Genomic DNA, 16,512 nt, shown 5'->3' with positions numbered 1-16,512 from the left:
TAAATTCGTGAAAATTTAAAGAAAGAATGATGTTATGATGTTATTATAAATACACAGTCAGTTTTTAAGAAAAACTTCAACACTCCGGATCTCGAAAAGGGATCTTTTGCGAACAAAAGTAATTATTTTTTCATCTAGAATCATTCCCTGAAGCGAACAAAAGCTCCTTGGATTTTTAATAAAATTCTGCCTCGTTTTTCATTCAGGAAGAGGTCTACAAACTCCGTTCGGTTCACACAATTCCCATACTTTCCATCAAGATCCCTTTTTCCAGAAAATACCACAACAAAGCATCTCCCACACTCCACCAAATAGGGGTCACAGGGTCTAATGTCACGATTTACCCAGCAAAGCCCCCTTGATTGCATAACAAACGCGAAATAATAACGTAACTGCAACATTTTCGCTAATTTCGAAGCACAACAAAAGCACGAATAACTAACCATTGTTGTACAACAAATACCTAATAACACACCAGGACCAGAGTCAGACGTTAGTTTATACAATGTTTATATAGAATTAATAACCAAGTGGAAAGTCGAAATTATTATATTCAGAGAGTTTATCTCTATTACATGGAATGGTATAATTAAATGAGAAATGTTGTATAATTTTGACGATGCATTAAGAATTAATAAGGCGCATAAAGGCTGTTATTTCTGCAGGTCCGTTGGTTCGAATTACACCTTGATTATATGGACGAAATCACAAATAAGATAATATGTTTTATGGCTGTGAAAAGATTCGGTTAGACATCGGACATTTCGTTGAAATCTCACATCGATAGGAGTCGTGGGTCGTTCAGAAACATCTGCGTAAATTTTAAATTTGGCAAAAATTATATTGGTAGGTTTGATCTTGAGTCAATAAAATTAATTGGACACATTACTGATGGAACCACTAGCGCAGCTGGGGGAGAGAGGGGGTGTGCTTTGAGGCCCCAGCCCCCCAAATTCCAAATATCCAACAATTCAAAGAAAGTTTATCAATAGAATATAATCCGGCATCATTTTATTGCTTCGGTCGCAAAATTCAATATAGATTGAATTTTTTAGGGGTTGCTTCTCAAAAATAACCATAAAATTCGAATTTTAACCATCATTGATTGGTATGCTAAGTTTAAATGTGGAGAAATGAGTACCGAAGACGGCGAACGCAGTGGACGCCCAAAAAAGGCTATCACCTACGAAAAAATCAAAAAAGTTCACAAAATAATTTTGAATGACCGTAAAATGAAGTTGATCGAAATAGCAGACATTGTGAATATATCATCTGAACGTGTACATCCTATCATTCACGAATATTTGTACATGAGAAAGCTGTGTGCAAAATGGGTGCCGCGCGAGCTCACAATCGATCAAAAGCAACAACGTGTTAATGATTCTGAGTAGTGTTTGAAGCTGTTTAAGTGCAATAAACCTGCATTTTTGCGTCGATTTGTGGCAATGAATGCAACATGCCTCCATCATTTCACTCTGGAGTCCAATCGACAGTCAGCTGAGTGGACTGCACACGATGAACCGAATCCAAAGCGAGGAAAAACACAACAGTCAGCTAGCAAGGTTATGGCATCAGTAATCTGGGATGCGCAAGATATAATAGTCATTGATTACCTCCAAAAGAGCCAGACCATCAACAGCGATCGAATTGCTTCTGGATGCATCGGATTTGCCAGATCTGGTCCCCAGTAACTTTTTCCTATTCTCATACCACAAAAAAATGCTCACTGGAAAGAAATTTAGTGCCAATGAAGAAGTAATCGCCGAAAATGAGGCCTATTTTGAATCGAAAGACAAATCGTACTACAAAAATGGTATCGAAACGTTGGAAGATCGCTATAATCGCTGTAACGCCCTCGAAGGCAACTATGTTGAATAATAAAACAAAATAAAATCGAATTTTGCCAAAAAAATGTGTTTTACTATGGTAGATCAGGGACTTTTCAATTGGCCTGTTAGCTGATAAAATTTTTGAAAAAAAAAGGAATATGAGTAAATAACACTTGTCAATAAATTACTGCTACATTTTGGGAGTTCATAATTTCAGTCGTATTTCCTCTTTGTTGCGATTTCCTGCGACTGTATAATTTAAGGAAACGGTTGTTATTTAATAGCAACTGCCGTGTCAAACGTAATTTATGCACAGCGATGCCGCATCACTAATTGTTACATCGAGAATATTATGGAAGTTGAAATTTCCAGATGAAGACATAAAATTCCTTGTTTATACTGGCAATTATACGAAATTATACATAATAACATCGATAATGAGTCACTGATAGCAGGACATTTATGGAAAGATGAAATAAGATTATTATCTTATTCCATTTTCACATAAATGTACTGGGCGTACTAAGAGCATCATTATAATAGGATAGGTCAGGACACTTAGGGATAGAACAAGTTTAGCCTAGGACACAATCCTTTTCTGAGAGCCAGATTGAGGGGTTTAGTGTCTTGGGTGCAGCAGCAATAATTATTAAAGAGACATAACGTAAACTGTTTATTGAATATTTCTGCTGAACAATCAGAAAAAGAGAGATATACCATAAAAAAGAAGAAAAATGAAGAATATGAAATGATTCAGTTACTGATGATGACAACTTAGTAGTAAAAACGTGCATCATAAAATTATTATTTAATTAATATTAAAATATCCTATGGACTAAAGTGTGACTACTTCAACTTTCAAGCCAGTGTAGAATTATCCCTTCACAATATCATGACTATAGGTTCCTCAGTTGATTTTTTGAAATATCTTTCTTCGATTTTTAACCCAAAAAATTCTTGATTTAAAAAAAAATATAAATGCAAAACAATATAGATCTGTTGAATGATGAATTGACTGCGATCTAAAGGTAACGTTCATCAGTGAAATCTATAACATGAAATTGTATGTTTCAAGACAACAGCAAGAATTATTTCAATTATCCCTCATAAAGAAGTGGAACAAAGAAAGAAAAGAATTATTTTGTGAATAAGAGTTTCTGTTTGTTCAGATGACACTTATGATAAAAAAACATCAGAATTGAATGAAATTCTCCAAATCAAAACCAATTCATATCCTCGCAAAATTTATTGACATTATAAAATGCACAATAACAATGTACAGGTGAACTTAAAAAAAAATATAAATGCCAAACAATATAGATCTGATTGGAAAACGAGTCAAAAATGTACAACCGTATTCAATTTGCTTCAAACGTTTGACCGATATTATTTTCCGCCGAAACTATTCATGAGGTTGCCCAAACCTCCCATGCTACCTGCAGCGCCCGATTGGAGTTGTCTCAGCATGTTCTGCAAGCCATTCATGCCTCCCATTTGATGGAGTACCCTTGGATCCATAAGCTTCGCCATCTGTTGGTTCAGTTTTGCCATTTGGTTCGAGTTGACGTTCTTAGCCATATCGCCACCCTTGAAGAGACCCTTGATTCCGCCCATCTTCTTGACAACAGCGGCGAATTTTGTGTACTGGGAAATCAATTCTTTGACCTCACGCTCTGAAATAAATAGGTACATAACTTTATGACCTTATCTTTGTAATAAATATGTTTCAATGTTTCCTATCCCGACTCTCCTAGCCCTCTGTGAGACCTCTCAGAAGCTTTAACGTTTGTAGGAGTAAGAGAACAGAATTCTAATTTCCCTCAACTTGTAGCGCCATCTCTTGAATAGCTCAACTAATAATAGCAATTACCTGTAACTCCTGAGCCTGTGGCGACCCTGATAACTCTGCCAGGTTGTTTAGAGAAAATTTTAGCTCCATCCCTACTGTCTAACTCTCCGTCATTCATACTATCCATGATTGTCATAAGTTTTTTCAACCTTGCCATTGATTCTTGCTCCGTTCCTTTGGACAGAAAATCTTGACTGAATCCAGGTATCATTCCCTACAAATATGAAAATTGCCAATCCAAAAAATATTGAACTATGTTAGATTCCTACCATTATTTGTGAAAAAGGTCCCATCTTCATTATATTCTGGAACTGTTCATACATGTCTCTAAGGGTGAACTGACCGTGTTTAATTTTTTCTAGTAGTTCTTCATTATCCTCTAGTTTCAATTCATTTACTTTATCGATCAATCCTTCTATATCTCCCATACCCAGTAGTTTACTGATGAAGGGTTTGGTTTTGAAGGATTCTAGATCATCTATGTGTTCTCCGGTACCAATATAGATAATAGGACTGTTTGTTGCTGCAACCCTATAAACATATTTATTTAGTAATTCGTGTCATTCATCTATTTGCAGAGCAACATCAACTGAACCATCAATTATTTAAAAAATGTATTGTGGGATAATTAAAATATATCAATTGATCCATTTTTTAATTGAAATTCATTGAGGTATTTTCCTAAAACTTTGTAAGGTAGGTAGGTAGGAGTTTGTCGACCTTTTTTCCAATAGTAAGTTTTTAAAAAAAGAATTGTAATTTAATAATTTTGCCACTCATGAATTTAAACAAGAATAATAAGTACATTCGTTCTCTTTAGTTGTAAAAAAGTTGAAATCATTGAATCTCACTAGAGTATAATAAAATATTTACTTACGCACTGAGTGCACCACCACCTTTGGCGTGACCATCCAATTTTGTGATGATTACAGATCCTACATCTACTTTCTCTTTAAAAGCTCTAGCTTGCGCTTCACAAGCTTGACCGATAGTTGCATCCATAACGAATATAATGTTATCGGGTTTTACTGCATTTGATACTGCCAACATCTCTTCAAAAAGAGCTTCTTCCTGTTTGTGTCTTCCACTAGTATCTACGATAATAATTTCAAATCCTTCCTTTTTAAACATATCGACACCTTCTTGAGCTATTACTACAGGATCCACTTCAGTATAACTGAAAACAAATTTAAATTCATCAGACCTAAAAACCTCTTTCTTATGTTTATATTGAATACCTTCCATAAAACGGTATTCTGGCTTTTGTACAATTTTGTTTAACTTGATCATAAGCACCAGCTCTGAAGGTATCAGCACATACCAGACATGATTTCCAATTTTTTTTTTGATAATGATAGGCTAATTTTGTACAAGTAGTTGTTTTTCCTGAACCTTGTAAACCAACAAACATAATGACATTTGGTCTCCCTTTAACAGGTTGGTAAGGCTTAACGCCTGGGTCTACAAGCTATAAAAATTATTCAATCACGGAACATCAATTTTGGTGAATTAGAGTTTTACCTTTACAAGCTCTTTGAATACTGCGCTTTGGATCATTCTTCTTTTATTGAGACCTCCAGCCATTTCCTCGAAATCAATTACAGATCTTACATTTTCCCTTAATTTTTTAACAAGGCGGATATTCACATCAGCTTCAAGTAGAGCTGCACATATTTCTTTGAGCATTCCATTGAGTACCTTAAAAAATTGAAATTTTGGTAAAAATATGGGACACAATATGAAATGTGGGTTACCTCTTCATTTATTATTGTTGCCTTACTCAACGACTGCAAGGCAGTCGTTATTTTACGACCTAAGTCTGCTAAAACCATCTTGAAATTATAGCTTCAGCAATTAAAAAAGGGAAAAATGTTCTTGTTGTGATTTTTTGATATTTATCTATCTTATGTGAAATGTTTTATATTCATATTGACAATTTGACACTGACACTGACAGTTCTATTTTGACAACATGTTGCAAGCTGGCACATAACTACAAATCATTCACAATCTTTTTAATAAGATTACCTAACGTTGAAAAATATGATAAATCAGAATTTTAGAATGAGAGCAATATTCTGTTGAAGAATTTTTGCAAAGTTTTCTCATTGTATACTGAAAAGCACAATTATTATTTTCTAGTGATCGATTTAGGAAACATAAATCTATTAAAATTTTGATACAGATAGGCATCGAATGTTATTTATCATCGAAATATTTCGTTCCTAGGAATAATTTTTACATATTTGTTATTGTTATAAAAATCTTACTGTTCAAAAAAAGGTAATTTGGAACTAAGTTAATATATTGATATATTATTATTCTATGAAGTAGCTCATTTGTACTTCGGTCCTAAATAAATCCAGCTATTGACGTAATATTGTCAACAAGAACAACAAACGGAAAATGTCATAATCAGTAGAAGTTGATCGAGCTGATTTGATCCAAATGAAAGATTATTAGTTTGAAAATTGTGCAATATCCATAGTTAAAATTAACCTGTATTGCTGAAGAAATTGTAGTGGTGCCCTTCTTTGTTACTTCACGTCCTGTCCCTAAAAATTAAGTTATATGTTTGCTTTATGTTCATCTATGGAGCAATAGGAAAATGATTTCAATTGAATATTTCAATCTTACACTTGGGGGATAAGCTAAATTTCTAAATTTTATATATTTATAAGTGTAACCATTAACAAGAAACATGACTACCATAACTATGGAAGAATATGAACTCATGAAAGAATCAAAGTATCGTATGTATGTGGCAGCAGTAGACAAGGCATTGAAAAACTTTGAATATACATCCGAATGGGCAGATCTTATTTCTGCCTTGGGGAAATTAAATAAGGTTTGTTTCACAAATTGATTTATCGAAGGAGGTAAAACATATGTTTTGCGTTGTAGGTTCTATCAACGTATTTAAAGTATCCAGTAATACCTAGGCGAATTAAGATAAGTAAAAGACTGGCACAATGTATGCATCCTGCTCTGCCCTCAGGGGTTCACTTGAAAGCTTTGGAAACCTATGACATTATTTTTCGTACAATGGGGACCAGTAGGTTAGCCCAGGAGTTGTTTATTTATAGTGCAGGTAGGAACATAATTTTTAATGTGCTTGATATATTTTCAATATGGACAGAGACAAAACAGTTCAATTTGTTTATCAACTAAAATACATTCATTCACTTTAATCTTGGAAATATTCAGTTCAATCCACTTGTTGGCAGTTATCAATCTGAAGTAATTGTTTTATGTCAATTACTTAAATTACAATATAAGTACCATAATAATTAATATAAGATATAATTGGTTGAACTAGAGATAGATATATTTTTGGGCACTATTATCATTATAAATTTATGATATAAATTCATAATGAATGATGATGGTTATCCCTCTCTATCATTTAAATTATATGACAGACTCTGAACAATTCATTTGCTACCAGATATAATTGCATATAAAATATCTATGGAAGCTATTGCATTGTTTCGTTTTGTATCTGATACTGAAGTTTCGAAACAAGATAAAAGTAGTTATTCAGTCTTGGGAAATAGATAAAATTGCTCTTATGACTTCCTCCTTTTAAGCACTAGGAAACATTGTTATCTATTTTTTTATTCAATTAAAATTAGGGGCTTGAAATAGAGATCCATAATTTTTGTAGTAGGTACTCAAGAATTACAGATTTTTATGGGTTATCACCTAATCTCAATAGTGCGAACTGTTATCTTTATTTTATTGGGAATCGTACTGGGAATTCCATTGGTTTGTCATTTAGCCGAGGCTGAGCTATCTGAATTTAATTGATGTGAATTGGAATGACGTATTTTCATTTAGGTTAACTCACATTTAAATCAATTGATATTCCTTTACTCATAAGTGTTTTTTTGAATTTATAAATAGCATTTCAATATTCAACAATAGAAAATCTCTGCAATACCCAATTTAATCTCTTGCATCTAGATTAGTATGAAGTCAAAATTTATCTTATAATTGAAATAAATAGAAATCTATCTTTGAGATTTAAAATTGTAATGATTCCTGAGAAATATATTGACGTGGACATGGCAAATATTTGTGCACAGTATGTAACATTTTTAATTTATAGAACAAAGACTTTGCTGTGATTCTAGATTGTCGAATTTTGAATAGTTTGCACTTATTATCTTGAATTAGGTAACAATACTATGAGCAATCACCAGTTAAATGCGATAGCCATGTATTGTATTCATATTTGATTTTCTCTCAGAAACTTATTTTATCCAGATTTCTTAGAATTCACAACCACACAAAAATTTTATTCACATTATGATTCACTGTATTAATGTTTTCAGTGTATAATAACAAATAAAAGTAAATTGAAATAGTTGCCAATAAATTTATGAAATAATCAATGACGATTTGTGTGGAGGACTCATTTTGAAATTTGATAACACTAACTAAACGCCCCTTAAAAGAGAATTTCCCTTTGATAATTCAGAGCTTGTGAACTCTCTCGTTTCTGGTTTTATATTTAAGTTGTGAAATATATTGTTCAGATGAATGTGCTGAGAGATTGAATCAGCCATGAATTCTCACGAAGTTTCAAAAGAATTTGTATACGACAAATGTAAGTCGCTTGTTTTTTTACTGCATACCGAAAATACAGGGGTTGTCCGTTAATTCGAAATTCCCTGAATGTAATGTTATGTTGTTTCAAATTTTTGGAGGGAATTTTCGATAACGGATATCAAATTATGTTTTTAACGGATTAGGGTTTTCATAGTTTCCTGGAAAAGTTAACGGACGGTTTTCTCTTTGAATTTCCAGTTCTACGCAATATGTGCTGCGACAAGTTTAAAATTTGTTTTTCTTGAACGATTCCGAAGGTTATTAATTGATATAATGAACCAATATTCAGTTGTTAATTGATATTTTTCTCGAAGAATTAAATCATAATTGAATGCAGTATTTGAGACAAACTGCGATCTAAAGTTTGTATGGCACGTGTCAAGTTAAATATAATGCCGCCAGAGAAACTGCCTAATGATAATATAATTAATTCATGCACTCATTAACACCTTGTTTACCGCATTCTTTAGTGATAATCTAGATACGTGTAATTTCTCGTATCTTTTGTAAGGTAAGCGGGAAGAATATCTGTTGTCTATCATCAAATATACGCACATACAGAAAGAAACAGTTGTGTTATTACAATCGTCGACTACATCGTTTTAAATTAGTGGGTAGGCGTGTGCTTGTTCTGGTTGCGTAATGGGTAAATTACCAGAGCAAGGTGGCCATTCATTCTTCTGGTTAGAGCTGAACGAAACGAACCTTGGGTTGGAAAGAACGACAAAATGACGCGGCTATATCTAGGTTGAAACTTTTGATGATTAATGCGGGTTTCTCTGCGATGACGAACGGATGATGGGTACTACTCTTTGCCATTACTCAAGTTTTACTACGTGATTTTAATTATGTTGATTGTTGTTTACTTGAGGATCGATGATTGATTTCTCGGAAGTAGTTCCGTATGGAAACTTGATCGGTACATGAAGGTCTATCAGGAAAAGTGGAAAACTCGAAAAAGTTAAGAACACCGTGCAAATCGGTGTGGCACAATGCTTCTAGTTTTTCGGTTTTTCACCGAAAGCTACTTAAGGGTGTTTTTTTTAGAGCTATAGAACTTTAAATTGCATTAAAACAACGATGGATTATTCGATTGACATGCATTTTATTTATCCGCAAGATAATCTTGTGACATTACATTTTAAATATGATTTCTGGCATATTACCGTCACGGCTGGCTCGGATGTAGTCCAATCTGGACGTCCAATTTTCGATAACTTTTTCCAACATTTGTGGCCATATATCGGCAATAACACGGCGAATGTTGTCTTCCAAATGGTCAAGGGTTTGTGGCTTATCCGCATAGACCAATGACTTTACATAGCCCCACAGTAAGTAGTCTAGCGGTGTTAAATCACAATATCTTGGAGGCCAATTCACAGGTCCAAAACGTGAAATTAGGCGGTCACCAAAAGTGTCTTTCAATAAATCGATTGTGGCACGAGCCGTGTGACATGTTGCGCCGTCTTGTTGGAACCACAGCTCCTGGACATAATGGTTGTTCAATTCAGGAATGAAAAAGTTAGTAATCATGGCTCTTTACCGATCACCATTAACTGTAACGTTCTGGCCATCATCGTTTTTGAAGAAGTACGGACCAATGATTCCACCAGCCCATAAAGCGCACCAGTCAGTTTTTCTGGATGTAACGGTGTTTCTACATACACTTGAGGATTAGCTTCACTCCAAATGCGGCAGTTTTGTTTGTTGACGTAGGCATTCAACCAGAAGTGCGCTTCATCGCTAAACAAAATAAAATGGACGTAGTGCGCGATACGTATTCCGCACAGAACCATTATTTTCGAAATAAAATTGCACTATTTGCAAGCGTTGTTCAGGCGTGAGTCTATTCATGATGAATTGCCAAACCAAACTGAGAATAAATCACTTGACAGCTGTTAAATCGGTCGCCATCTTGAACAGTAATGCCAACTTAAAGTTATATACCTCGAAAAAAAACACCCGTTTTGTATATTGAAGTCCAGGGAATTTTACGCTTGAGTATGCACAATGCTCGCACCGTATATCTGGAGAGCTAAAATGACTTTGAAACCGTTTATGACCCAACCTAAATATCAATACAAAATTCGACATGCATTATATGAGAAATTTCACGTTTTCGCTTGTTAAAGACGCATTCTGTATCTTGCAAAACTGAAATCTACGTCATTAACAGGATAACTATACCAGATTTCATTATAATCGGTTAAGAATTATAGGAGTTAAAACTGCTATAAGGATTTGCTGACAAACATACATGAAACCAAAGTTGTTTAAAATAATCAAAATGCATTCTGCTAGCGAAGCTTTTGAAATCGGGAAAGAAAATGTTTTTATAAAGTTCCCTCTGCAATCATGTTTTTCTGTAGCAAAGTATTGTAATATTCATAGGATTATAAAGTAGATATTCGGGAATTGAGTTAATTTATTTATTCGTACTGTTTTGGCATCAATAACGGTATTCCATAATTCTGCTGCTGTGTCAAAATTTGGCCTTCAATGCTTCGGTGGTCACGAATTTGTTGGTATTAACCTGTGAGTTCAAATAACATCATAGCTTAAACTGTTGAGTTGACTAGTCGCATTTTTACCAAACAAGTTCAAGAAAGAACATGTGCAAGAGCGTCAATGGGTCGAGGGTGGTGTGACAATTGTCGCTGTCCTGCTGAATGTCAGGAGTTCCAGCCCCGAACACAGACAGCAAGCTTGGAGTGTCAATCAAGGCGTCACAAATCGCACATCTTGAAATTGCTCCACTTATGCAGGTTCCTAAGCGGAAGGGTTTTTCATTTTGAATTGCCGCAGCTGTCATATTCTGATATTTGACAGGCAACAACTACGCTATTACGAAAAATGGAACGATACACGCTTCAACAATGTTCTGAATGTTAAAATTCTCTACAAGAATGGAGAAAATTTCACAGTCACAGTTCTCAGAACTAAAACACTTTTGCGTCCACGTGGAGCACAAACTCTTGGAAAAATTTGAGCTGTTGGGACAAGTTAGTGGTGTGAAAAATCAAAACCGTATGCGTCGCTCAAGAACAACTGAGAATACTGCTGCTTTAGGCTTGTCAATTTTTCATCGATCTTAGAAATGTTTAATTAATTTAACATTTGATAAGGTTTGAATTTTCTTCACTCTGTGTGAATTATTACAACGGTATTGGTGGAAGATCACCAATTCTTGTTGGGATGACTTCTGAACGATAATAACAATATTTCTTGTATGTTATGAGATATGTATAATGAGGGTTTTTAATATTCAGATGCATCTCTATTAATTATTCCTATCGAAGCAACAACAAAGCACTCAGACCAAACACAATTGAAATGTGACCTAAGGCCGTGATAAAAGCATATCGAAAGATGCCCGCATATCAGTTTTGAAAGTGCACTTTTTTCAATGTTGTGTATCAAAATAATGGGGGAATTGTTCTACGAATAATGCAACACGTTGTTTGGATGTCCATAAAAGTTTTATTGCGTTATGAACTAGACATTGTTAAATTATGCATATAAAATGTTATCACGGTTTATCCAAGTACGATAGGAATGAATTACTAATTCAATATTTGATCGAGGAGGATCAATGCGGTATAGTCGGTTTTTGCACCAAATTACGTAGGTTCTGAACAATTTTGGTAGTCTGCGTCCGTCTGTCTGTCTGTGTTTCCGCAAATCCTTGTTTTAACCTTAACTTTTACAATTTTTATCTGATTTAATTTGGTATTGTTAATAATCAACGATAGGTTATCTCTTCTATCTATATGCTAATATCATGTTTTTCTATATTAACTTAACGAATCATAAGAGATGTGTGCTCTTTAAGGCTGATGTTAGGTATTTGATAGACAAGGAAAAATATTTGGCATTCCTTGTCTTGGCCTTTAGTACATTGATACATGTACTACCTGTATATTTTATACAGATTGGTCTTTCACCATGAACGATCTAGATATTATGCTGATTGATAAGAAATACATGCATAATAAATATGTCAGTTCAATTCGGAGGATGTCAACATCATCAACAGCAATTGATATTGATTTACTACGCACTGGAAGGCCAATTGTCGAAAATGTCGATAAAATCATGGAAATTGTCGTGTCAGACCGTCATGTAAACACTGTTTCGATTGCACAAAAAAACCGTTTGGAACCATTTTCATGAGGCTGGTCTCAAGAAGAAGCTCGATGTATGAGTACTACACGAGTTAACGCAAAAAAAACCTCAGGGACCGAATTTCCATCTGCGAATCTCTGCTGAATCGTATCAAAATCGACCCATTTTTGAAGCGGTTACTGGTGATGAAAAGTAAATCACTTACGACAACGTCAAGCGAAAACGGTCGTGGTCGAAACGCGGTGAGCCGGCGGAAACAGTGGCCAACCTAATATTGACGGCCAGGAAGGTTTTGCTGTGTTTGTTTGGTGGGATTGACAGGAAATTATCTACTATGAGCTTCTCCCCTACGCCACAACTGTTAACTCGGAACTGTACTGTCAATAATTGGACTGTCTGAAGGAAGCAATCGCTCAGAAACGGCCAGCGGCAAATAGGAGAGGAATTGTGTCCCATCAGGACAACGCCAGGCCACACATATCGATAGTGGCTTGTCAGAAGCTTCGGGAGCTTGGTTGGGAGGTTATTATGCATCCACCTTATAGTCCGGACCTGACATCAAGTGATTACCATCTGTTCCTGTTCATGGCGAACAATTTTGCTGTTGAACAATGGATTTCTTTCTACTACTCCTCATATTATTATATTCGAAAAACTTTCTTCACAATGGCCATTTGAAATTTCAGAAACGTTTTCTTAGGACCCTATATAATCTAAACGGTTGAATTTAGAGCGTGATACAATGAAGACATTTGATCAGCATCCACAGTTCTACAACATATAAAAATTTCGAGCAAATTCGCCGAAAGTCGATTTCTCTTTTATGCGGTGTGTGTTCCTTTGATGTCTTTTGGTTATTCACTTTTGAAATCTCAATTTGAAAGATCTTTTATATCTTTCATTGCAGCGGCGCCCCTTCGGGCTTGGCGAACGTGATCATTCCGCTCTCATAGATTACAACTGTCAACATTTGAAAATAGATCCTTTCCAACCTGCACCTTTTTGTTAATACTTGCACATTACGGCCAGCGATCAGATTGATTGATGAAGCGAATAGGGAACTTTCAATATACGCGCCACTAATTCCAAGTTACGGCGTCGTTTCGCCAGTAATATGGGCCGCCGTATCGTCCTTCGCATCGGATAGAAAACAAAAGGACAAGGTCGGCGTATTTTCGCCGTCGAATATCAAACGGTAAAATTCAATGGACGGGAAAGATAGATCGGATTTCGCACAGGGTCGATTATCGGATTTCAGCGAGGTCGACTTTTTTTTTGCCGAATATATCCATGTGATCCCGGTCTTCCGGAACTCTGAAGGATTTTGGGGTAATCGGGAGAGTGGTTTTTGGGTATTTAGAGATTTTGCAGGTTGTGTTTGTTGTCAATTTTGTATTTTGGCGTTTCTTCGACAGTCTCTGCAAATATTCTATGAAAGATAATCTGTGGTTCGCAGGGTTGTCAGATCTAAAAAAACTTTATTATTGCTTTTGAGTCTACTGGAGGTAGAGGAGGCATTGTGGTCCCTTTTGGGACGAAAAAATGTTTGGTGTATGGTCTTCTATTTCACAACTTTGGTGTAGTTTCTGTCTGTGGTTCAGCACATCCTTTAACATGTTTGACCTTTACGATTCTCATCCGATGTCATTGAAATTTTGATTGAAAATTCTGTTTTGGTCGTGGATGGTCTCTTCAACTCCACCGCTTTCTCGAGCAACTTCAATTCACGATCAAACAAAACTATTTCGTGGACTTTTTTTATTTATCTGAAATATCTGCCGAATTCGGGCAACTATAGCTATCAGCATAGTTGGTAGTTCTTCGACAATGTTAACAACAAAGGTTAAAACCTTTGTTGTCGATGGAGCAGAGTCCGTATATCTGTATATTGCATGCCCAGTATTCCTCCCATAAAAACAGTGTTTTATCAAGACACGAAACTCGTTTTGGCCCATTTTTCAAACAACAGCAAATGTAGCATCAGTTAACCTTCAATACCTAGATCCAGACTCAACTCTATATTCCAAAATATTGACAGGCATCTTTTGAAGCTTGATACTAATCATAGAGTAATAAACATAGATATATTTATATATTCTTTTGAGAAAGATCAATACAAATTATTTCATTCGAACAATAAAGCATATGTGTCTGTGGATCTCAGTATTAGCAGAGGAAATGTAACGGGGCATCATACATTTCAACGAATGATACAAGAGAACAGATAAAAACCTCAGCAAAAACATAGATAGAGGGATTATACGCAATTTTTACGTGTGTATAAACACTTTTTTCTTTTACCTCAGAGTAATAAACATAGATACAGTCCATTCAGGAATTATTGACATCGAAGTAGGCCATGAACGTCTAGTCGCGGCTTTATTTCTAGTTACAAAAATATCACTAAAAATTGCTATGGTTCATCATAGAAATGACCAGTTTAAATTATTTTCATAATTTTTGTATCGGAAAGATCCTGAATTTTCGAAATTACGATTATTACGAAGGGACGCATACAGTCATGATTTCATAAATTGAAATTCAGATTATATAACGTAAAAATATAGTGAAATGCTATCTCATTTCAAGGAAATCCAATGAAGAGATATCTATTCATTTAAGAGTCGCTTATGAAAGATCCCATTGAAGATCATTAAAATATGCATATTCCTTTTCACCAAAGGCTCTTCAAAAATAGTTGCATTACTGATGGACACTGGATACCAACCTGCTTGCAAATAACTCTTATGGATCATTTTAACTGTGGTGTCTAAACTAGTGAAGAAAACAGAAAAAACTGGTTGATAAATTTAAATAGTGTATCTTAGTGAATGGAAGAGCCATATCATAATAAGACAGAAATAAAATTCAAAGAATCCATTTAGTATATGAAAATTTTGACATCACAGTTGTACTCTAACTTTCAAAATTGGAACCAATTTATCAGCCGATGTGTGAATTACTTTCTAAAGTCACTATTTATTGAAACTGTTAATGACATGAATGATTGATTAAACTTGTATGAAAAATATAGGTACTATCTGTACTTGAGTTTTCTGTTTTTTATTGAAATGCTTTTATACTAGTTTCTATTGAATTACATAAATTATTTTGCCAATAATAGCTTTAACTCACTCACTAAAAGCATTTTTGCATGAAATTATTTTTAATTTGTGAATTTTAAAATTTTATTGCATTCTATTATTATCTTCAAGGGGGTAAGAGGTGAAGAAATTCTTGAAGTTACTCTGCTGAATATATTTTTCGATTAAATACTCAGTGAAAATTCTATAAAGCAATTGGAATTTATTAGATTTTTGGATTACTCATTTGAAAAACAAAAAACAAGTATAACAATACTTAATTTCAATATAGAATATGAATAAAGTATAGATGCAATGCCAATACTCTGTTTAGCAACCCAATTATAAAATAATTCTCTCTTCATAGATTTATATAATCCTCATGATCACCACTGTCAAAACAAAACATCCAGGTAAAAATCCAAATATCCAGCATTCAAAATAGTGCTCCTTCTACTTTTACCCTTGAATATACTTGAAAAACATTTTGTTTTCTTTCTAGAGTCCACTGTTGAATAATGCTGGCATTTTCAAATAACCAAGTTTTCCTCCAGATAACATTTGTCGCAAATATTCTCTGTATTCACCATAAAATCGTACTCAACTTATTATATTTTTCTGTTTATCAATAAGAATTTTCCTTTTATTAACTGTTTTGAACTTGTAACCAATTAAGTTTATGTAAAGTTGTCTTTGATTGATTAAAATCCAGATGCTTTTTGTTCAAATTTCATCCAGGCTGATATATTGATTGCTTTTGGCTCGGCTTTTGGTAAGAATCAAATCATTCAATGATTCTTTGAAGGTGAAATCGTATTGCACAGGTTTTCTTCCACTAATAATCCAGGTTGTGATGACTTGCCTTCTTCTTTTTTCAAACAGTACTGTGAGAAATACTCAAATAAGAAATAAACTAATCAATGTGTGTTTGAAATTGAAACAACTTTTAAGTTTCAAAATTTCTTCGATCAAAACCAATAACACAAACAAACTGAAATCTAACCTCCAGTCAA

The 16,512-nt window shown here is 34.5% G+C and overlaps 2 protein-coding genes across 4 annotated transcripts in view; one reads left to right on the top strand and one right to left on the bottom strand.

Annotated features, from left to right (window-relative positions):
- Positions 1-3,060: 3,060 nt before the first annotated feature.
- LOC123673057 (signal recognition particle 54 kDa protein) lies at positions 3,061-5,638 on the bottom strand. The gene is made up of 7 exons (XM_045607467.1): positions 5,433-5,638; positions 5,200-5,376; positions 4,917-5,146; positions 4,556-4,855; positions 3,948-4,209; positions 3,700-3,892; positions 3,061-3,502 (listed from the first exon to the last, which is right to left on the bottom strand). The coding sequence occupies exons 1-7, from the start codon at positions 5,508-5,510 to the stop codon at positions 3,216-3,218; spliced, it is 1,527 nt and encodes a 508-aa protein (XP_045463423.1). The 5' UTR covers positions 5,511-5,638; the 3' UTR covers positions 3,061-3,215.
- A 421-nt stretch (positions 5,639-6,059) lies between these two features.
- Positions 6,060-16,512, top strand: part of LOC123673111 (protein dopey-1 homolog) — a 26,036-nt gene continuing 15,583 nt past the window's right edge. For 2 of the 3 annotated variants that reach the window (XM_045607544.1, XM_045607542.1), the window contains exons 1-2: positions 6,060-6,525; positions 6,582-6,768. In XM_045607544.1, the coding sequence (XP_045463500.1) occupies positions 6,379-6,525; positions 6,582-6,768 (334 nt within the window). In that variant the 5' untranslated portion in view covers positions 6,060-6,378. Of the gene's footprint in view, positions 6,526-6,581; positions 6,769-8,176; positions 8,290-16,512 lie in introns of those variants that run through there. The other variant, XM_045607545.1, reaches the window with a different exon arrangement.

The sequence above is a fragment of the Harmonia axyridis genome, chromosome 2, assembly GCF_914767665.1.
Source record: "Harmonia axyridis chromosome 2, icHarAxyr1.1, whole genome shotgun sequence".
NCBI lineage: Eukaryota > Metazoa > Arthropoda > Insecta > Coleoptera > Coccinellidae > Harmonia > Harmonia axyridis.
The sequence above is the reverse complement of the archived record's forward strand: the minus strand, read 5'-3'. Positions and strand labels throughout refer to the sequence as shown.

Excerpts from the sequence above, each read along its gene's own strand:
- LOC123673057 (XM_045607467.1), bottom strand. The coding sequence starts at position 5,510 with ATGGTTTTAGCAGACTTAGGTCGTAAAATAACGACTGCCTTGCAGTCG. Across the intron at positions 5,147-5,199 it reads TATTCAAAGAGCTTGTAAAG|CTTGTAGACCCAGGCGTTAA; the intron begins GTAAAACTCTAA and ends TAATTTTTATAG. Across the intron at positions 4,210-4,555 it reads GGTGGTGGTGCACTCAGTGC|GGTTGCAGCAACAAACAGTC; the intron begins GTAAGTAAATAT and ends ATATGTTTATAG.